A 22,409-nucleotide genomic window follows, 5' to 3' on the forward strand; every position below is an offset into this window, starting at 1 on the left:
ATGTCAAAAGTTTCACATTGTAAATCTAATTGTTGGTATAAACAAACCATTGCACAATATTTAGTCCAATTTATGTTACCAAATTAGGAGGGAAATCATTGTATAGCACCAATGTGAAATAAGACCGCAGAGACAGAAACATTTAGAAATTAAATCTTTATGTAATTTCTTCAAAGGAAATGAAGCCCATCCAATCAATCGACGCGAATTAGACTAATTATCACCTGCTTTTTAGAGTGGCTTTGCTACAGGCATCTCTTACTTTCACTACAGTAAACAAGTATTCAGGAAACATGCTGAACTTTTGTGTCCAGATAACTTTTTGCATTCAAACATTTTAATTCTGGTAAAATCTTACAACTGAGCAGATGAGTAAATTTCCAACGCTGCGCATTAGCCAGGAAGCTAACACAAGAAAGCAAAAAAAATAAATGAGTCTATGTCTAAAGAGCACTGGTGTTCCACAATGGCTCGGCGCGCTTCGCCTGGAAGCCACTGTGAGAAGTCCAGAGTTGTAAGAATATGCAAGTTCAACAATGACAATAAACCACATGTTTGTTTCTTTTAGGATTGCCATGTGCCAGACAGATTCACTGGAGAAAAGGAATCAGACCAAAATCAGAGTAGTAACAATTATGCACACAATAGGAGAGAAAAAAAAAAATCGGAACACTTCTGCGCGACGCTTAGGAAATGTGTTTGCTGTTTTGACAGCTAGATTTCAAACCTTGGCAGGTTTTTTTTTTGTTCAATTCCATTTGCAAATTTCTGTCGACCAATTAGAAGATTGAAATCAGATGACCAGCCCCGCAGAGGCCCTGAAAACAGCTGTGGATATTATCATCTTCAAGTAGTTATTAAGTCCGATGTATCGTTAACATTAAAAAGCTCACACTACCCCGAAATATACAAATTTCACGCATACAGGGTGACATTCAACATTCAAGTGCCAGTGTTTTTTTTTTTTGTTTTACTGTCTTTTGGTCAAGTTTTCTGACTTTCAAAGAATCACTTTGAGGCTTACAAAAATAAATATTTGTCAAAAATGCTTAATAAATTACACAATAACTAGCAGCAAAAAGTAGAATCTAGAAATCTGTGCAAATGGCTAAATTCCCCCCTCCCGACTGCTAAATCCCTCTGGTCCCAAAAAAATCCCGGTTTTAACATTGAGAAACCTTCCCCTTTTGTAAACAAGCTGCGTTTTTTTTGTTTGTTTTTTTAACTCTCTCAACCCCTCCAATCTCCTCACAAACACACACACACACACACACCATATTTGGAAGCTTAAGGACACATATGCCAGACATGCTATATAAAACTCTGAATGTGCAATAAAAGAACATTAGTAAAACTCGATGGGCACAACACACAAGGTTCTTAGCGCCCTAGAATCAAGTAGCACCATTCTACTACCTCAGGTTCTCAACATGATCAGTGCATCACTTTTCTTAAAAAAAAAAAAAGGTTTCAAGGCACAACACCCCTGATGAGAAATCAAGCATTTATCTGGCTTGACCAGGCCACATGTTGACCTGACGGAGAGAAATGACACAACACCCCTTGCCGAATTCAGTAGTTTGTGCCACTGACAACTGTGCCTAGGCCCCTACTACCCATTTTCCACTGAGCCCCACCCCCTCCCACCTATCATTGAATGATAAACCTCAAGTAATCCTTGTTCATCCCTCCACGCCTATAAACGCAGCTTGAAAAAAAGGAGAAAACTGTTGATTAATAAGCCTGCGACTCAAGTTCACCCTGTCCTTTCACCTTGACCAAAAAACATAACACTTGCACGCGTGGAATACCGTTTTGGAACGCTGCGGTGGGTTCGGCTCGACGTCACGCAATGCCCTCCCGATGCCGTGGTCCTTATGCAGCCCACCTTCGAACCATCAAGATTGGCAGGCATTTTGTTTTTTGAAATGCATACTCAAAAAAATAAAAAACCTTAACTAAAAGAGAAAATTGTTTGTTATTTTCTAATTGTTGCACACACCTGCACCGTAAATGTCAAGTACAAATGGAGAAAAGGAAAAAAAATACGCCCACTTTTCTGGAGCTAGCGCTTGGTAACATGCTAGCTGCCGTAACACTGTCAAGTCAATTGAATAAGGGAAAAACAAAAAGTGGTGGAGTAACAAGTTCCAGCACAGATTATTCTGGTTTTAACCTCAGTGATTGCTGGCACTGAGCCGTCCTTAAGGAAGAATGGTTGTTGGAGAAACAACCACTGCCTTCATTTAAAAAAAAAAAAAAAAGAAGAAGATGGAGGCAGTCCAGGATAGAGTGAGCAGAAAGAAAACAAAACGTAACTTGGATTAAAATACAGATCGTTCAGAGCGGCACAGTGGGCCCGTCAGCTGTTTGCTAGAAATTTTGAGGTTCAAATGGAATCATGACTCTCACGAGCCACAACATCCAGTGTTTGCCAAGGTTTGATCGATTACAAGCTTTTTTTTCTTCTGCCTAACCTTTAATATTTGCCACCAAACCTAACAGTAAAACTAAATCAGGGCTCTTGGCCATTATTTTGTAAATCTAATGAAATGAAAATTGAGACTTTAGTTCAATTGAAAAAGGCAGAGTACATTAACATACAAGTGATCCTCAGGAGTTTGCATTTTAGGGATTTTCGTATCCACAAAAATACTTCTAACAGTAACAGTCCGAGGTTGCTGTCGGACAGTGCATGTCGGCATCCATGCTCACTCTGAGGTGCAGTGGAGGATGTCTCTGCTCTCTCTGGTGCCGTGCACACATGCGCGTGCTGGTGACTTTCCCTTAGCGCCACGCTGCACTCGTGTTTTGGGGTTTTTTGAGAGAAGCATCTGGCAAAGAACCAGTGTTGCTAAATGTACTGTGTGTCAGTGAAGCTACACAGGGAGGGTTGTTATGGTCTGGCTTTTAAGTTAACATGTGGTTTCCCATTGGGTTGGCATGGCAACCTACTCCTTTTGGCGACTAGTTACCCCACCAGTCCACACTTCCTGAGTGGCTGTAGTTTCCTCCGTAGCCATCGTTGCTGTAGAAGTTGCCGCCAAATCCACCTGTGGAGGGATATAATTCTAGTTAACCACTTTTATTTATAAATACAATTTTGAGCAATGAAAACATAGTGATCATAAATGTTTTTAAACTGACCTGCATACAATAATAAAGTAACTTGAGGTTAAAGACTGTGACCTACCTCCACCACCAAAGCCACGGTTCCCTCCATGACCGCCAGGGTTTCGGCCTGTCCGGTTGCTGCCGAAGCTTCCAGCTCCTCCTGGTGTCTGTCGGTAGTCCCGAGCTCCAAAACCACCAGAGAACCTAAAAGTTATTTAATAGGTGCGTGTTTTTCTCTGTATTTTTTGCATTGTGCTGGTGTCAGATCTGTGAATGTACAAATGTTACCTCTTGGAACGGCCACCACGGCTGCTACTCTTGTGCTGGTGCTCATACGCGAGGCTCTCAAGCCAGGAGGGGACCTCCTGCTTTGCTTCTACCAAGATGTCCAGCAAGTCTTTGGTTATGTTGCTGTTTTTGTCATTAAAGAACGACGTGGCCAGACCTGTGCACAGGCAAGTCAATGGCATTTTTAGGGCAATCCAATTCAAAACCAAGTTCTTTAAAAAAAAAAACTGAAAAAATTTAATTGACTATACCAAGGTTTCCCACACGTCCCGTACGGCCAATACGGTGAACGTACTCTTCAATGTCGCTAGGCAAATCAAAGTTTATGACATGCTTCACGTTGGAGATGTCCAGACCTCTAGCAGCCACCTGGTGAACAAAGACTACCATTTAGCACTCAAGTTCCAGTAAAATATTAGAAGTAGGGGGAGCATCCCCTAGCCTTACAGCCGTAGCCACCAGGATGGGGCGGCGTCCAGAGCGGAACTGATGCAGAGCTTCCTCTCGGTCTCTCTGGGATCGGTCACCATGGATGCTTGTGCACTCATAGCCCTCACGATAGAGGAAGTCCTCCAAAGCGTCGGCACCTTTCTTGGTTTCCACAAAGACTAGAGTCAACGAGTCTTTGCCTGTAAAAAGGAGAAGTACCCCACAGAAAGGGACCAAAATGAAATGTCTACAAACTGCACATGGTGCAGTTCTATGGGGATAGTTCGCATGTGTAGGAGGTTAAGTAACTAGCTCTCATGATGAAAAACAAAATGTCAAATTAGAAATGATAAAGGGGTTGCATGAGAAGCTTTTCATCTACTGACAACCATTAACTTGACTACCACTGCACTCTAAATTGTATCTAAGTTGGCTATTTGGTCACAATGTAGTATATATATGGTTGGCATTAATGGCTATCAGGGAAAAAGCTTAAAGGGGAACATTATCACAATTTCTGAAGGGTTAAAACCAATAAAAATCATTTCCCAGTGGCTTTTTTTATTTTTCGAAGTTTTTCTCAAAATTTTACCCATCACGCAATATCCCAAAAACGGTTTCAAAGTGCCTGATTTTAACCGTCGTTATATCCACCCGTCCATTATCCTGTGACGTCACAGCGTGATCACACAGAAACAAACATGGCGGATAGCACAGAAAGTATAGCGATATTAGCTCGGATTCAGACTCAGATTTCAGCGCCGTAAGCGATTCAACAGATTACGCATGTATTGAAACGGATGGTTGGAGTGTGGAGGCAGGTAGCCCAAACGAAAGTGAAGAAGAAACTGAACCTATTGAACCATCTCACGACAGACAGCGGCACGGGAGGAAGCGAGGACGAATTCGGCGATCGCCTTCTAACCAACGATTGGTATGAGTTTGTTTGGCATTAAATGTGGGTGGAGAGAAAGGCTGGATGCATATATAGCTACAAATGAGGCATAATGGTGCAATATGTACATACAGCTAGCCTAAAAAGCATGTTAGCATCGATTAGCTTGCAGTCATGCCGTGACCAAATGTCTGATTAGCACACTCCACATACTGTATTTCCTTGAATAGCCGCCAGGCATGTAATATGCGCCCGCCTTGAATTACTGCCGGGTAAAACTCGTTCCCCAAAATTGTAGGCGCATGCTTACTTTTACAGCCGGGTCAAATTTGTGACGTCACGAGTGACGCTTCCCCTGCCGTCATTTTCAAAATGGCGGAGGAGTTTTTTTTTTTGCTTTTACTATGTGTAAACCAGGGGTTTTGTTCCACAGCCATACAGAACACACTGATGGTTGTGATATAAAACAACTTTAACACTCTTACTAATATGCGCCACACTCAGTGAACCCTAACCAAATAAGAATAAACACATTTAGGGAGAACATTGGCTCTGTAACACATTATAAACGCAACATAAGAATTACCCAGAATTCCAATGCATCCATGACTCTTGGCTATATTATACACCCGCTAGCACCAACCCCCCCTCCCCCGTGCGTCGGTTGAGGTGGGCGGGGTTGGGGGCGCGTGTATAATATAGCCAAGAGTCATGGATGCATTGGAATTCTAGGTAATTCTTATGTTGCGTTTATAATGTGTTACAGAGCCAATGTTCTACAGTAATGTGTTTGTTATTCTTGTTTGGTTAGGGTTCACAGAGTGTGGCGCATAGTAGTAAGAGTGTTAAAGTTGTTTATATCACAACCATCAGTGTAAACAGTATGGCTGTTGACCAAGTATGCATTGCAATCTCGTATGAGAAGCAGCGAAATGCACGCAGATAGCATGGTGTAAAGGTGGGCGCGATGACATGTTGTAGAACATCCATTTTTCTACCGCTTATTCCCTTTTGGGGTCGCGGGGGGCGCTGGCGCCTATCTCACCTACAATCGGGCGGAAGGCGGGGTACACCCTGAACAAGTCGCCACCTCATCGCAGGGCCAACACAGATAGACAGACAACATTCACACTCACATTCACACACTAGGGCCAATTTAGTGTTGCCAAGCAACCTAACAGTGGTCCCCAAACACCGGGCCGCGGCCGCAGAAGAACTTTTTTTATTTTTTAATCACACTATTTTTTACTGCATGCCATTGGTAAGTGCAGGGGTGAGCAGTTTTAAAATTATTAGCGCCTGCTTACTTTTACTGCATGCCTTGAATAAGCGCAGGAGTGAGGGTAGATTTTAAATAAATTAGCGCCCCAGCGGCTATTCAAGGAAATACGGTAAGTCAATAACTAACAAAACTCACCTTTGTGCATTCATGCACAACCTTATACGTTTGGTGGACAAAATGAGACAGAAAAAGAAGTGGCATAAATCATATCCAGGGGGTTTACCCCGCTCGTCTGCGGGAAGAGACTGCCGTCGTCCCCAAATAGCTCGCACTCGGGCAGATTAGGTGATGGTCCATTTTCCAATATTGCAGATTTCGTTGACTTTATCATAGGAAATGCATCTGCTTTGAGTGATGCAAGATATCCACACATTCTTGTGTGGATATCAGAAAAATAACAGACCTGATTTGACTTGGTGCGTGGAATAAGATTGAGAAAATGGCGGATTGCTTCATGTTGTGACATCAAGGGTGAAAGGTCATCGCTCGACAGGCTATCAATTGAAAGGAGTTTAAATCGCCAAATTCACCCTTTTAGAGTTCGGAAATCGGTTAAAAAAACATACGGTCTTTGTTCTGCAACATCAAGGTATATAGTGACGCTTACATAGGTCTGGTGATAATGTTCTCCTTTAAATATAGTACAATGGCTGGAGGGTGATGGGTAAGGGGACAGCATTCCAAAAATCACATTATTTGCAGTCAACCTCCACTGTGCCAGTTTCGGCTCAAACCAGAGGAAAAACACAATCCAAAGCTCGGCCTTCTCCATTCCTCAAGTGTGAGCACATTTTAATGACCAGGACCATGTCAGTCTTAAAGGCCTACTGAAATTAGATTTTCTTATTTAAACGGGGATAGCAGGTCCATTTTATGTGTCATACTTGATAATTTCGCGATATTGCCATATTTTTGCTGAAAGGATTTAGTAGAGAACATCGACGAAAAAGTTCGCAACTTTTGGTCGCTAATAAAAAAGCCTTGCCTTTACCAGAAGTAGCAGACTATGTGCGCGTGACGTCACGGGTTGTAGGGCTCCACAAATCCTCACATTGTTTACAATCATAGCCAGCAGCTGCTAGAGCTATTCGGACCGAGAAAGCGACAATTTCCCCATTAATTTGAAGGAGGATGAAATATTTGTGGATGAGGAAATTTAGAGTGAAGGACAAGAAAAAAGAAAAAAGGAAAAAAAAAGCAAAAAAAAAAAATAGGCGATTGCAGTGGGAGCGATTCAAATGTTATGAGACACATTTACTAGGATAATTCTGGAAAATCCCTTATCTCCCTATAGTGTTGCTAGTGTTTTAGTGAGATAAATAGTACCTGAAATTCGGAGGGGTGTGGCCACAGGTGTGTTGACGCCAGAGTCTCTGAGGGAATTCACGAAGCTGCAGCAGGACGGAAGCTCCGCTGAGGTCTCCGGTAAGAGGACTTATTACCACAATTTTCTCACCGAAAACTGCTGGTTGACATGTAGTCGGGATCTATGTTCGCTTGACCGCTCTAATCCATACTAAAGCTTCATCTTTGGGAATTTTAAACAAGGAAACACCGGCTGTGTTTGTGTGGCTAAAGGCTAAATGCTTCCAACCTCCATCTTTCTACTTTGACTTCTCCATTATTAATTGAACAAGTTGCAAAAGATTCAGCAACAAAGATGCCCAGAATACCGTGTAATTATGCGATTAAAGCAGACTACATGTAGCTTGGATCGGGCTGGAAAATAATGTCCGCTACAACCCGAGACTTCAAACGCACGCGTCATCATACCGCGACGTTTTCAACACGACACTTCGCGGGAAATTTAAAATTGCAATTTAATAAACTAAAAAGGCTGTATTGGCATGTGTTGCAACGTTAATATTTCATCATTGATTTATAAACTATCAGACTGCGTGGTCGGTAGTAGTGGGTTTCAGTAGGCCTTTAATGACTGCTTGAGTTGTTAAGGCAGAAGAAAAACTAAGCACATCAAAAGACAGCTATTTTTTAACATCTCAAAGTCCCTGTTGGCCAAATAAAAACTGAGCAGCATGTCAGCTGGAGAGCAAAAGGGATAAAAAGGGGAATGAGCTGTGGGATGTGATGTTTCTTTTAGCTGGTGGGTACGGCGCAAAAAGCTTTAGTACGTTTGTACTTACCTGGTATTTCTGGGGGCTCTGTCCCATTTTCCTGAGCCTCATTGGGAATAACTAAGATAAAAACCAAACCAGGCCAGAAAATGTGAGCCTGTGCGGTAAACAACGTTCACAGCTTTATGCAGATCACATGGGACGTTCCAACTAAACATAGAAGGAATTATACTGACCCATCTCATTTCAAAACGCGTTTTAACCATAAAGTTTAGCTATGGCAGTTTTAGCTTGGCATGGGGACACTAAAAGAACAATGGTTTCCCCAAAAATAAAAAGTTTTTTTCTTACCAGTGGCATTGAGCAAGTCCAGGAGGAAAGATCTCTTGTCAACATCCTCCACCCAGACCACCTTCTGTGTGATGTTTTCTGAGGTTGAACCAACTCGACCAACAGCCAAGAAAATGTAGTCCTCCAAAAAATCGCGAGCAAGGATCTACACACAAGAAGTCTAGCAGTAAGGACGATTATTAACTGCAGTATGTACCATGTTCTTGGTTATTAACGCAGACCTGGATCTCCTTGGGGAAGGTGGCACTGAACATCATTGTCTGACGAAGGCCTTTCGGGGGCATTGTGTCTTGCTCCACGATGCGTCTGATCTGTGGCTCGAAACCCATGTCCAACATGCGGTCAGCCTCGTCCAGCACCAAGTAGCTTTATACGGACACAAATTCAAATTTGAAAACACCTAAACACTAATTTTAAGTTCATGCAGGCATTTGTGTCAATACTGACTTGCAGTAGTCGAGACCAATCTTTCCCCTTTCCATCATGTCCACCAGGCGGCCAGGAGTAGCGACTAGCAGGTGACAGCCTTTCTCCAATTCCCTGATCTGCTGGCCGATGTCGGCGCCGCCATACACCACACAGGGGCGTACGCGTGAGCGGTATGCAAACTGGAGTGGGACAAGAAAAACATGATTAAAGCCAAATTAATTACTGCATTAAATGTGATTAAATAAACGGCTTACCTTTCTGGCCTCTTCGTAAATCTGCAGGGCCAGCTCTCTGGTGGGAGCCAGGACGAGGGAGAGTGGGTACTGCTTACGGCGGCCGTATCTTCCATTATCCTGTCAGGTTTACAAATGTATCAGAGCTGCAAGATGGCGGCCACATGGTAGCAGGCTGAGTGTGTCGCGTCTCTCTCCTTCATGCCTAATTAACCTAAAATCTGCCGACACTAACTCTCTCCTATCAACATATTAAGCCAATAAGTTCGCTGTTTGCACATATTTATTCGCCTATTCCTCTAAAAATGCCGAAAACCAGAGGAAATCAGACTGATCCGGAACACGAACTGTCTATGGCGTCTTTGTTCACTTTGCTCGAGTCCTATCGGGAATCTCTATCCAAAGATTTTAAAACTTCACTTGCAGCTATAGAGAGCAAACTGGACGACGTACAAGCCACAGTACCTGCGAACTCTGCCAAACTCAAAAAACTTGAGATTACGCCAAATGACCTGGAGAGCCGCGTGCAAACTCTGGAAACATCCATTACAGCACTAGCAGGCAAAAATACCAAGCTGGCAGCAAAAGTTTTAGACCTTGAGTCCCGCAGCCGCTGCAATAATATCAGAATAATTGGCTTACCTGAATCTATTGAGGGTCCACAACCTACTGCCTTCTCCAACATGCTGGTGGAAGTCTTCAGCGACATCCTGGACTCCGCACCTGAATGCGAGCGCGCCCACAGGTCCCTCGCCCCCAAACCTCCAGCAGGCCAGCGACCGAGACCGGTTACCAACAAGCTCCTCAGGTTCCAGGAAAAGGACGCGATTATCCGGGAATCCCGGTCCAAGAGAGGAAAGCTGAAGTTCCGTGGTCACTCGATCTTGGTCTTTGAGGATTATCCACCCGAAGTTGTCGACCAGCGAAAGGAGTACAGCAATATCATGTCAAAGCTCTTCAAGATAGGTCTCAGACCTGTCCTGCGCTACCCGGCCAAACTTTCCATCATGGTGGAGACAGGCAGGAAATCCCTGTCCTCGGTCGACGAGGCGAAGGCATTCATCGCGACCTGGGCCACGATCTCCAACTTGGGTGTTGAGCCAGCTACTGAGGCGGCAAACGGCTAACGTGTCTTGCTACACGGTAAGGCTAATGTTAGCTAGCTAACTAACATACCTTAACTTTCTCGGAGCAGAGTAACATCAACATTATACATCTCTCCTAACTGATCTACCAGCCCACGCCTTCACATTGCGCTTTAAAGACAATATGTACAATCCCATGCGTTGATGTTACTCATATTGTTCACAGCGTTGGTTGCTGTTTTTGTTTTCTCTGAAGTGACATTAGCGCAGGTTACACCTGGCTCTGATACTCATGTGACATAGTTGTTATTGTTTTGGTCTCGTATTGGCCGTAATTTCCTTTTACCCCGCGGGGTGGCGCTGATGTGCCTCTGAACTGATCCTAAACCTGACTGCTAGGTGGGACCTCTTCTTTTAGGTAGGAACTCTTACGTTTTCGTGGGATTCATATGTACATCGGGGTGACTACGCATGACATTTGGTGGGTTGTTGGAGGTGCGGGAATGTTTATTTTTTCGGCATGTCATGTCATATTCTTACATTGAAGGGGATTGATGCCATCCTATGCTTAATGGAAGCAGCATTTTCCAGTATGTATGGTACGAGTGTGTGTGAATGGGAGTGTCCATTTATGAGTGTTTACTATTTGAATGCCATCTCAGCAGGCAAACCTGACTACTTTCTTATATTATTTTAGGGGTTTTGAAGACCTTGACACAGTTGGAGATTTACAGCACTGTATTGGTATTGAGAATTTTATAAACTGCAATGTCTATGACCCTGAGCAAGTAAAGTCCTTATATGATCTTTACAACTACTCATTTTTACATTTGAATATTAGAAGCCTGAATAAACACCACACTGATTTAGTCTCTCTACTTTCAAACATGAGCTGTATGTTTAACTTTATTGCCTGTAGTGAATCGTGGCTTACTGATTCCTCATATATTGAACTGTTTGGACTGAATGGAAACTGTTTACATGTAAAAAATAGACCCAGTGGAAGAGGTGGAGGTGTGTGCCTCTATGTCCGGAACAATCTTCATCCCAAAATATGCAACATTACCCTCGAAGATGATCTCTGTGAATCCTTGTTCATGGAGATCAACGACAAAGGAAAAAAGTTAATTGTTGGAGTAGTCTATCGTCGTCCTGATTCACCTCTTGACACTTTTCTTTACAAATTGGATGAACTATTACTCAGTCTAAATAAACAAAACAAAAACTGCATCCTTCTTGGAGACTTTAATATTGATATTTCCAAGGACGATGGAGCAAAAACGAATTTTATCAACACGTTACATTCCTCTTCCTTCTTCCCCATCAATAGGTTCACTGGAGTCACAGATGCCTCAAAAACAATAATCGATAACATTATTACTAACATCCTGAATACAAAGCTTGTGACAGGGGTGGTGCAATCCGATATCACAGACCACTTTCCCACAATACTATTCTTTGACCACCTGTATGGCTACACGTGACCTCTTGGAAAAGGTCAATGACTGTATTGAAGAAGGAAAATGCGGTATTGGCATTTTTTTGGGATCTGTCCAAGGCCTTTGACACAATAGACTTTGAGATCTTATTGTACAAGCTATATCACTATGGTGTCAGAGGGGTACCTCTCGATTGGTTCCGTTCTTACCTTTACGGAAGGCAACAATGTGTATGCGTCAATGATCACAACTCACCCTGTATGACCATAAATTATGGGGTTCCCCAGGGATCCATCTTGGGGCCTCTCCTTTTTATCCTATATAAATGATTTCGTAAACTCCTCCGAAACTTTTCATAAAATAATTTTTGCTGAAGATACAAATTTGTTTACCTCACACAGGAGCCTACACGATCTACAAGAAACTGTCAATTCAGAGCTTGTGAAAGTGGATTCCTGGTTCAAATGCAATAAGCTCTCACTTAATGTAAATAAAACAAATGTTATTCAATTCGTTCTAATAAAAACCAGAAAAATACTGAGCACTGCCATATCAACATCAATGGGCAGGAAATACAGAGAGTATACTCCACAAAATTCCTGGGGGTCATCATTGACGAATACCTCAATTTCAAATGTCACATTAGCCATCTGTTAAACAAATTATCCAAATATGTTGGCCTGTTCTTTCACCTTTGTCATTATCTTCCTCTTTATGCTCTACTTACCTTATACAAAACTCTCTTTGAACCACATCTAAATTACTGTAATATCATCTGGTGTAACACCTTTCCTACCTACCTTCATAAATTAAAATCCATGCGAAAGAAAATTATACGGGCCCTGTCATGGTCCAAGTTTAATGCCCCCACTCGTCATCTATTTCATAAATATCATCTCTTAAGACTGGTAGAGTTCAATATTTATCAAAATGCTTGTTTAACCTATCAAGTCATTTACAGGCTGAATCTTAGGCTCTGTAGTTTGGTTCCTATCTACCATCCCCAGCATGCCCACAACACTCGTAACTTATACCTGATAACAGGTAAACATAGATTACTGGCTTGTACCGCTCACAGTGTCGTATGCAGGGGACCAAAGATTTGGAACAAGCTTAAGGTGAGCCTCAAGATGCTGTATCCATTCTCCAACTTCAAAAAGAAACTGAAAAATTACCTATTAACCACATATCTGTAATGCCTCATGTGGGGTAGACTACTGTTGGGTTTTGCATGGTTGAATGAATGTATGTATGTGTATGCTTGCTTTAGTACTATTATCTTGTGTTTATCATATAGCGTTGTTTTTTGTTGTTGTTGTGTTTGCTACCATGTTTTTTCTTTCCATGTATATATTGTCCTTTGGACCCCCTGTCAAAAGCTTCTTCTAGCTTATTTGGGGGACCCTTTCACATACCAACATCTTTAAATGATATTCACCACTATTGTAAATGTTATATGGTATTGTGAGTAAAAACTTGTAAACTTGTAGGGTTAATAAGCAATTGAAATGTTAAAAAAAAGGTGAAACTGCTAAACTGCAAGGTTTCCTACCTGTCCGTTGTTCTTGGCAGCCTGAAGAGCCTCTCCAGGCCCATCGGAGTAGATCTGACTTAGCACAGGCACCAGGAAGGCAGCAGTTTTTCCAGATCCTGAAATACCACAAAATGTCAAAAAGTCCCACTTCACCTGTGTAAGTACTGTGAAGCTTGTTAGAACTGACCGGTCTGGGCACAGGCCATCAGGTCTCTCTTGGACTTGATGATGGGAATGGCGTGCTTCTGGACCGGAGTGGGACGTGTGTAGCGAGTCAGGGCAATGTTGCCCATGATGATCTCACCCATGTCCACATCACTGAACTGCACAATATTGGATTCACGGTCAGAAATTTTTTTCTCAAGATTCGCTAACAACATGGGACAAGATCCACCAATGCCTGCACACTGGGGATGGGTGATATGGCCTAAAATCTATATCGTAATATATATTGAAGACTCCTGGCAACAATGACACATTATTTGGTAAAGTATGTAGATAATACAATATTTCAAAACAGGTTAAAAAAAGCACCTACTTTGGATGCCGTCGTGTGTGGAAACTAGGCCTGGTCGCCATGTCCAAAAAATAAAATCTTATGCATTTTGTCAGTCCCCCCCCCTATTTTTAAAGAAACCATTGAATACAAATGACAGATGAATGAAAACCAGTTTTTTGTTTATTTGATCAAGAGATGGCTTGAAATGACACCACATACACTGCATCGTAATCTTAGCAAAATTATAATTTGAGTGTTGTTTTTGTACTAGATATAAATTGTAATTTTTATGGAATCATTTTCAAAGAACTAAATTAAGAGTTTTCTATGGGAAGCAATACTTCTCTATTGATTAAAGTAGCAAATAAATAAGTCTCCAACATTGCGATCAATAAAGTGCAAACTTAAAACTTCTGTCTCGAATAAAATAGTTCTGTAAATAAAAATGTATATTTTATCAAAATAATCGAGAAAAACTTTTTGAGGACTATAGTTTTTTTTTTTTCAGTAAGTGGATAAACGGAGCCTTTTTCATTCACACATCTTGGTGATGTGTAGATCGGCTGCTTTAGGGATCGTTCTGTGCATTGTACTTCTTTGTCATTATACATGGTATCATACATACATACCTTGGGTAAATTCCACCATAGTAAGCAGCTTTTTAGTTTGTTGTGGTCTTGTTTGCCTTGTAAAGAGTACCATTTTCCGCACTCTGCTGGAATAAGTTTGTTGTGCTGCGGTCTGTTTTAAATAAACGTTGCCGTGTGGCAGTCATTTGTTCCATGCCGGTTACCGCAAAACCAAATTACTGACAACACTTTTCTTTGGAACAAATATCTTTCTTTCATTAGCATAAGATATGTTTTCCTTGTGACACTAAGGAAGTAAAGGGACAAAAAGCTACAAAAGCTTCAGTAGAGCAAAAAACCTGCTGGAGCAAGAGAACAAAAATATTTTTTCTGTAAAATAGTCTGCAATAAAAAACTAATTTATTGATAAAATGTATATATCACCCATGCCTAGTGGTAACATATTGCATAATTTCTCAAAACTAATAATCTACTTGTTAATATCAGCTTACTTTGTGTTAACATGTTTCTACCTAAACTTTTGTTCAGATCTACTAAGGACTTATTCTTCTGTTCTCTCAATTGCATTAGTTTCAGGCAATACTACAAATATAGGTTTTGTTTAGGGCTGGGGGATATATATATATATATATATATTTATTAGGGGTGGGCAAATTAATGCGTTAATTACGAGTTAACTCATCAATCTATTAACGCCGACAATTATTTTATCGCGCATTTGCGTATGTTGTTTACATGCTTTTATTTTGTTAACGCCTTTTCTTATAAAGATGGCGGAGCTCGGATGGGCTTCGGCGTGGAGGGCTGTTGGTAAAGATGAAACATTTGGCAAAAATACCGGACAATTCTGCAAATTTCATGGCTGGCTTACAGCGTGGTCACTCCGGGATCACTTACGACCGACCGCCAGACAATTCTGAACGTGGATAAATCGGGCCGTTTTGGACTGAATGACGCGTGCTTGCTAGACCGGTTAGCTAGCATTGGAATACTTTGCCGGCTACATCCAGCGGCCTGTGAAGCAGCGGAGTATATGTGTTGTCTGTCCATTTAAGAATAATGCAGACGAGGAGTGTTGGCTGAGTTCTTAACGTTTGCTTTCAGAGCGTGCATATCACAACATACAAGAGGCCGTCATGGCAACACACAACCCATACCGGGCTACCGCGCATGCTCGTCACTGAGTTCTTTTATTCCCTGGCTCATAACATCACAATATAGTACCATGTATATGATGCGTTAAGTTTATCAAAGCACCAAGCAAACAATCGGAAAATTCCCATCATATCAATTCCTAGATATGGTCAAAATAATTTTAAGTGCACTACGCATAATAAACACAACATTATTAATATTGCTACTACGGATAATTTAATCAAAAATTCCCTAAAACAGCCCACTACCTATGATATGGGTTTTTTTAAACATAAGATCCCTGATAAAAAAAATGTTCCTGCTGTTACCTCAGAAATTGCCTGTTCGGATGTTATGATTGTGGCTCAGAGATTTGTATGTAGATTATATTTATTTTCCATAACAAACAGGATAACTTAAATGCCCTGGCAGTGGAAATAAGCTTAAATGTTTGTATTTACATTTTTTGAGTTAATTTTCATAAAATATGCTATTTAACTGCTACTGTTTAACAATTACTGATTTAAATTGTGTTTGCACAACAAATGTTTTGGCGCTTTTGTTCATGTGGGAGAATATTCCAATAAAGGTGCACTACACACTACTTTTGAATTCATTATTGGGCTTTGCGTATACAATGCAGTTAATCGAGATTAATCGGAGAAATAGTGCGATTAACTTTGATTAAAAAAATTTAATCGTTGCCCAGCCCTTATATATATATATATATATATATATATATATATATATACACACACACACACACGATATATCATGAAGTAGTAATTTTCTATATCGCACAGAGACAAACACGCAATATATCGTGTGTATACATATATATATAGATATATATATACACACACACACACGATATATTGCGTGTTTGTCTCTGTGCGATATAGAAAATTACTACTTCATGATATTCAGTATACGCAGTTGCTTTTAGCTGCGGGGATTACACTACAGGCGTTTCTTACTCTCTTGTATCTGCTTCTCAGAGACAAAACAAGCGCACCTTCTTACATACGTCACAACGTCATACTCTCTCGCGGAGCAGACAGGTAGCGACATGATAAAGTTAGCTGTGATGCTAGAGGAGTGGTAACAAATGAAGGAAGAATTAACAGCAGGGAGTCCACCGCCAGACGGTGGTTTGGCTTCCAGCGGAAAGATGTTTAACAAGTATGCGGCAAAAGCGTTGCTACAAAAATTACCAGCACTGCTACTGTGCCAGATCAACATCGTGTGGAAAAAATAGTCAACAGGAGAGAACGTCCGCAGGAACCTACCACATAGTGAAGGACATACACTATTGGATTTCCTATTATGCATCTAATTTTTATTTAACAGCTATTGAAATATTTTGTGTGACGTCATGCACTAAAGTGCACTTTATTTGTTTTGAACTATTGTAGAGGCATTCTGTACAAAAATTGCACTTCAGTGTTTTGATGTTATCTTAGTGACATCATGCAAAAAAGTACACTAATAGCTTGTTTTAAAATTTCTCTGACAATCTTGCACTTTCTGTTTTGGAACTTACATAAATGTTTTTGCCACTGTTTAATAAATACAGTTTTGGCAAATTGACTTAGTTGTGATTTCCCTCTGCATGAAAGTTTAAAATTAGCATATATCAATGCAGTATGGACAAGAATGTTTTGAAGGAGACATTTAGAATCATCATACTGTTGTGATTATATGCATCAAGTGTTCATTCAAGGCTAAAGCACAATATATATCATGTATCGTGACATGGCCTAAAAATATTGAGATATATTATTAAAAGGCCATTATCGCCCAGCCCTAGTTTCGATCCAAAACCAAGTAGTCATAAGTGGAGTATTGATCCAAAAGCAAGAAGTCATTGGGGAAGTATTGTTTTGTTGAATTAGTTTTGGGCGATACACAAACATTGTGGGTATCGATCCAAAACCAAGTCGTTATAGGTAGAGTATGGTCCTACCAATGCTGATACTAAATAGTTCCTTTTTGATGACCGTTCCAATAAGACAAACATAGGATGGCAGTGTAAAAATATCAATTAAGTATCAAAATTAAAATATCAAATTTATTTGATTTTAATTATTTGTTTTTTGCCTCTAAAGGCCTCCTGTGTCTAGGGACTTATTTCTTGAGTTTGTAAACCACAACAAAAATTTTTGATGACAAAAAAATATTGTGTAATATCAACAAAATAAGGCCATACGCTGCATCATTCCAATCAATATTTGTATTGATCTGCCCACCTTTGTTTATGTTAAAGGGCTCTAGCTTTCGTTTAGCATATCTTCATACGCTGGTGCATAGCGTAGCATCTTTAGCTCTTCCTAGTCCTCCAGGGATAATGTAACATGTAAAAAATTCTTCACACCTCGTTTGCATCAAATTTGCAGACTAAATTACATTAAGAACTATCGGCGGCCAAATGGCTATCATCTTTTTTATCTTATATTGTCTATATTGTGCAACCCTACTGTACTTACGCTGTCGATGTGGGGTGGGCAGTTGCTTCCAGTGGCCTCCACGGGAATATCATCGTACTTCTCAAAATTAATCCCAGTGTTGCCCCCAGAGAAAAGCTCCCTATAAAAAAGATGAGGAGCATAGCATCAAGTTAGCATGGACTTTAGTAAAAGAGAGTGTTGTTTCAAATCAGGTTACTGGGCTTACTGTTCTACACGCTCATTGGGAGCGGTCGGCTTGGACCAATCCTCATCTCTGGATTCCTCCGCCCAGCGGTTGTTTCCTCCGCCAGAATAGCCCCCACGCTCGTACCTGTGTTTATGTAATACTTTTAATGGTTGGGGTCTTACAAGCTAAGATACAAGCATCACAATACAAGACTTACCTTCCTCTTGAGCCTGCTCCGCGATCGTTAAAGAAGGTAGACTTTGACCGGTCGTTGCGTCCTCCAAAGCTGTTGTAAGCAGCGTCTCTCTGCTGTCCGCCCCAGTTTCCGTCACCACCAAACCCTAGAAGGGAACAGGGCTTGTCCATCAGCACAAAAACTGTTTCCTAGCAATTACTGCCAAAAAACGGGAAACCTGACGTTTCCTTCCAAACTGCTCCATAAGTTCTTATCAATCAATTAAACAGTGATACTGTTCAAGCAAGGAAGCGGTGGGCAGAGCTGACTGGATTATACCTAGTCTCAATAAACTGCATTACAGTGAGACTTTTCTTCTTACACCAAAACAGGATTAGCCCATCAGCATTCTGAAATGGCTGATTAAAGGAGCCGCCGCCCCAGTTACCACGGAAGCCGCCGCGCCCACCTCTATCATGACGAGGGGGTCCGCGCCCTCCAAAGCCCCCGTTTGTGCGGTTGTCGTGGTACCCGTTCACAAATCCGTTGCTGCGGCCACCATCCCATCCAGGTGCATCTTGACAGAGGAAAAAGCCAGGATCAGTCCTGTGCATATATTTTCTGATCTAATCAGTTCTCAATTTCAAGTTGAAGACTCAGATGGTAGGCTGGTGACTCATTTCAAAATGAGCGCTAGCCTGCAAGTGTGCACAATTACTAGAATTGAAATAGCTCAGTGTTTTAGCAGAAACAAGCAAGCACATTTGAGATGGGCAAAGCGGGAAAAGGCAGAAAGAAACATTTAAATATACCGTCTGCTTCTGCTCTATTTTGTAATATTTGATATTACACAATATCTATAATATGAAATTCAGACACCAAAATTTAACAATTCAATGCTCAAATATCTTTGTTGAATACTCGCCATTTGAACTTTCACATTCTGTGTATTACTCGCGGTTCACACGTGGCAACAAATGCTTTATGCCAGTCACGTCACGCGTTAACATGCACAGTCCAGTGCACACAAGTAGGGAGTGCAACACAGTCTAATGATCTAATTGAATACAGATGACTGGACTACCAAACCATTAACTCCAAGTCAATTCCTTTAACAACCTTAAAATGTAGTTTTGGACAGATTTTATAGCCAAACAATGTTGTCATTTCTGAAGTTTTCCAGGTAAAATGTTGCATTAACAAATTACCTATTTTTATAATCTCTACTATTTAAAATCCCGAATGTGATGAGGAATGACTGGTGCCAAACAGCAGCAGTGTCAGGTTTTGGCTCAGAACAGTGCAAAATTATTCCACATCAAAACAGTCCAAGACACACACACACACACACGCACACACACACACACTGGAGGCAAATGCAAACTCTCTTGTTAGCTGCCAACAACCCGTCAGTTAGCCAATTATTAAAAACCAAATGTTCACTTGGTTCTTGACAGACCAATTTGACTATCGAGTAATAAATACTTTAAAACTGCCAACAACTGGGTGTTTTTTTAATGGTAAATACACACAAAATTTCCAAGTGTAGCTGTGAACATTTACCAAGCAGACAAATCGGATGACCGAATGTCTACACTTTGCAGATTCTGCTGACTGCAACTATTGTGTGTGCGCGCATGTGTCCAACCACTGCATTACAAATGCGCCTTATGTCAGAGAGAGAATTTGCTAAGAAACCAACTTTCCAAAGTTGGTTCACCTTAAAATCTTAACTCTACCAACTCAACCACCAAGTTAATTTAATGGAGGAGGAAATATTTCAATTATCTGAAAGTAACTATGGTGTTTTATATGCACAACTGAAGAAAATGCAAATAGTGCCCTTTGTCATAAAATTCTTTATACAACTTTAGCAAGTTCTGGGCACGCGTAAGGACTTTTAGTGATTGAAAGGGCATTTGTTCACACCAATACAATTTTATCATTCCAAATACAGTCAATGTTGACATGTTTCTGAGATCCTTCTTTAAACTTTACCATACTACTACCAGCTTTACAGATGTCTGCTCAGCTAACAGTGGATGTTGGGTTACCGTAACACATGGCAGTCTTGGTATTGGAACGTGATTAATTGGGGCACGCCTTCCCCCCCATCATATCTGGAGGTTAGCAAATCCATTTAAAATTAAAATGTTCTAAATAGCACCTGATAACAGATCCTCCACAGAAAACCTGCCTTTTACAACAGCTCTATCCTTTGTGCTTTAATTAAGCAACCTAAAGGACCTTATCTACATGACTGAGCATTACCTGTCTCTACATGGTTGGTAGTATGCTCTCTGTATTGCCAAAGGCAACGCAATCGCATTTATTAACCATTTCACCCAAGTGTGGGTTTTAACTTTGTGGATTGTTTTGACTTTCGATTTTCTAACTATGAAAGGTGACATTACCGTATATAATTGGCAAGGAGCAATCACATTCCACTGCTAACTACGTTGCAGACCCTCAAAAGGAACCCTAAGGGAGACACTAAATACTGGTCCAAATATTGATTAGTAAGAACAGCAACAAGTGATGCAATGCATAATTATTATTGGTGTTAAGGAGGCACCGTCACCATGCTTATCAGGCTTTGAGAAATGCTGTTGTGGTTCAAGCCAGTGGTCCCAATCCCTAAGGACTTTCGAGTGATCTAATGCAGTGCAATTATTATGTATTGTATATAGGGATGTCATGGTATGACAATTTCTTATCACGGTTATTGTGACCAAAATGATCACGTTCTTGCAGTATTTTTAAATGTTCGCAACATGTTTTAGAAATTACTTATATTGTAATATTTTAACAAAGTTTTATTAAAAAAAATAATAATAATCATTCAAAATTATTTCTATTAGATAAGACGACTGTTTCATGGACCTCAAGCATAAATTGAATGTGCATATAAAAGCAACACATTCTTAAACAAGTAATATGGCAGAAAAAAATAAACGAGAAAATTTTGCAGGATAGATAGCATTGTATGAACATAGAGATAAATAAATAAAAATGTTGCAAGGCAGCACCTGTTGGCCATAAGGCCTAACCACACTTTTCATCCATAAAGATAAAGTGTTCATGGTTTTGGTGGCCAACAAAAATAAACAGGAGTGATATCTTCCACATCGAATACAGAATCTTTACAGCCTGCGTTCATTTCGATAACAAAACATCATAGCTCGTATTGATGTTATTTGAACACTGACAGTTTGCAATTCAATAAAGGACAACTGAGCATCCCAGTAAACAAACTAAAGACTGTATTAGCAAGTTGTGGAAACATTCCAAACACATCGACTGCTGCATACTTCCTCACATCATTAACTCTCACTCTCAGCTGATGGACACGGTATTCAGAAAATGAAGGAACATCAAATAGTTTTCACCTTTGCTGCATACTTTTTGTGTGAGACAAATGCACCTGTCTCCAATATTGTCCACACCTGTTGCCATATAAAAACAGCAGTGTGCTCTTAAAAGCACGCCGAGACACCACGGAAATGAAGCAAAAGAAAATGAAGTTAAACCAAGCGCTGCACTTGGTTTAACTTCATTTTCTCCATATTAACCTCTGTAGCGAAGACTGTGTAGTTGTGTCCCACCATGTTATTTCAAGCCGAATGACAAATGTGCGAATACGCCAGTACATCTTTGACGCCATTTCCAGGAAGTAAGCAGTGTTGCCTAAGATGAAATAATTGTGTTTTTTTCGGTAATTACACTTTTAAACAGTATTACTCACCTTCCAAAATGTTTCCGCGGTTTATCGTTATACCGTTACATCTCTAGATGTGTATAATGCAAAGACGCATAAGAAATAGTTTGTTGCATGTCTGGTGTTTGTTAACTGAAGACACTGTTTAATGTGTGGGTGACAGGCAGTGTTATTTAAGCGTCTTATTGCTTAAAAGTTGACTATCACTTTTGGACTGTAAAAGCCACACTCTTAATGCCATTGTGGAAAATACTGGATTATGAAATGACAAACACTTAGCATGGAAGCAACAAAACAATTTTTAAGTAGCTGCTGACATTTTTACATTCAGGTTCTAATTATCTTGAGTACAGTCTTCTCAGCATTCATTGAGAAAAACATTTTCATTTACGCAACTGTCTGCAGTTATTTCAAGAGCCAAAATTTAACTGTACAGTGGCGGCAGGAGTAAAAACCACGTACAGTTAGGGCTGGGCGATATCTCGATATATCGCGGATTTGTCTC

At 40.6% G+C, this 22,409-nt stretch overlaps 1 protein-coding gene across 7 annotated transcripts in view; it reads right to left on the reverse strand.

Annotated features, from left to right (window-relative positions):
• Positions 1 to 141: 141 nt before the first annotated feature.
• Positions 142 to 22,409, reverse strand: part of ddx3xa (DEAD-box helicase 3 X-linked a) — a 33,826-nt gene continuing 11,558 nt past the window's right edge. For 3 of the 7 annotated variants that reach the window (XM_061879716.1, XM_061879717.1, XM_061879718.1), the window contains 16 exons: positions 18,656 to 18,763; positions 18,229 to 18,352; positions 18,051 to 18,155; positions 17,864 to 17,963; positions 13,342 to 13,477; positions 13,173 to 13,270; positions 9,118 to 9,216; positions 8,882 to 9,042; positions 8,656 to 8,800; positions 8,435 to 8,579; positions 8,153 to 8,203; positions 3,850 to 4,031; positions 3,654 to 3,771; positions 3,403 to 3,559; positions 3,194 to 3,318; positions 142 to 3,053 (listed from right to left, as the gene is read on the reverse strand). In XM_061879716.1, coding sequence (XP_061735700.1) covers positions 2,968 to 3,053; positions 3,194 to 3,318; positions 3,403 to 3,559; positions 3,654 to 3,771; positions 3,850 to 4,031; positions 8,153 to 8,203; positions 8,435 to 8,579; positions 8,656 to 8,800; positions 8,882 to 9,042; positions 9,118 to 9,216; positions 13,173 to 13,270; positions 13,342 to 13,477; positions 17,864 to 17,963; positions 18,051 to 18,155; positions 18,229 to 18,352; positions 18,656 to 18,763 — 1,940 coding nt within the window. In that variant the 3' untranslated portion in view covers positions 142 to 2,967. The remainder of the gene's footprint in view (positions 3,054 to 3,193; positions 3,319 to 3,402; positions 3,560 to 3,653; positions 3,772 to 3,849; positions 4,032 to 8,152; positions 8,204 to 8,434; positions 8,580 to 8,655; positions 8,801 to 8,881; positions 9,043 to 9,117; positions 9,217 to 13,172; positions 13,271 to 13,341; positions 13,478 to 17,863; positions 17,964 to 18,050; positions 18,156 to 18,228; positions 18,353 to 18,655; positions 18,764 to 22,409) is intronic. The other 4 variants (XM_061879721.1, XM_061879722.1, XM_061879719.1 and 1 more) reach the window with 3 other exon arrangements.

Source organism: Nerophis ophidion, linkage group LG19 (genome assembly GCF_033978795.1).
Source record: "Nerophis ophidion isolate RoL-2023_Sa linkage group LG19, RoL_Noph_v1.0, whole genome shotgun sequence".
NCBI classification, from domain to species: domain Eukaryota; kingdom Metazoa; phylum Chordata; class Actinopteri; order Syngnathiformes; family Syngnathidae; genus Nerophis; species Nerophis ophidion.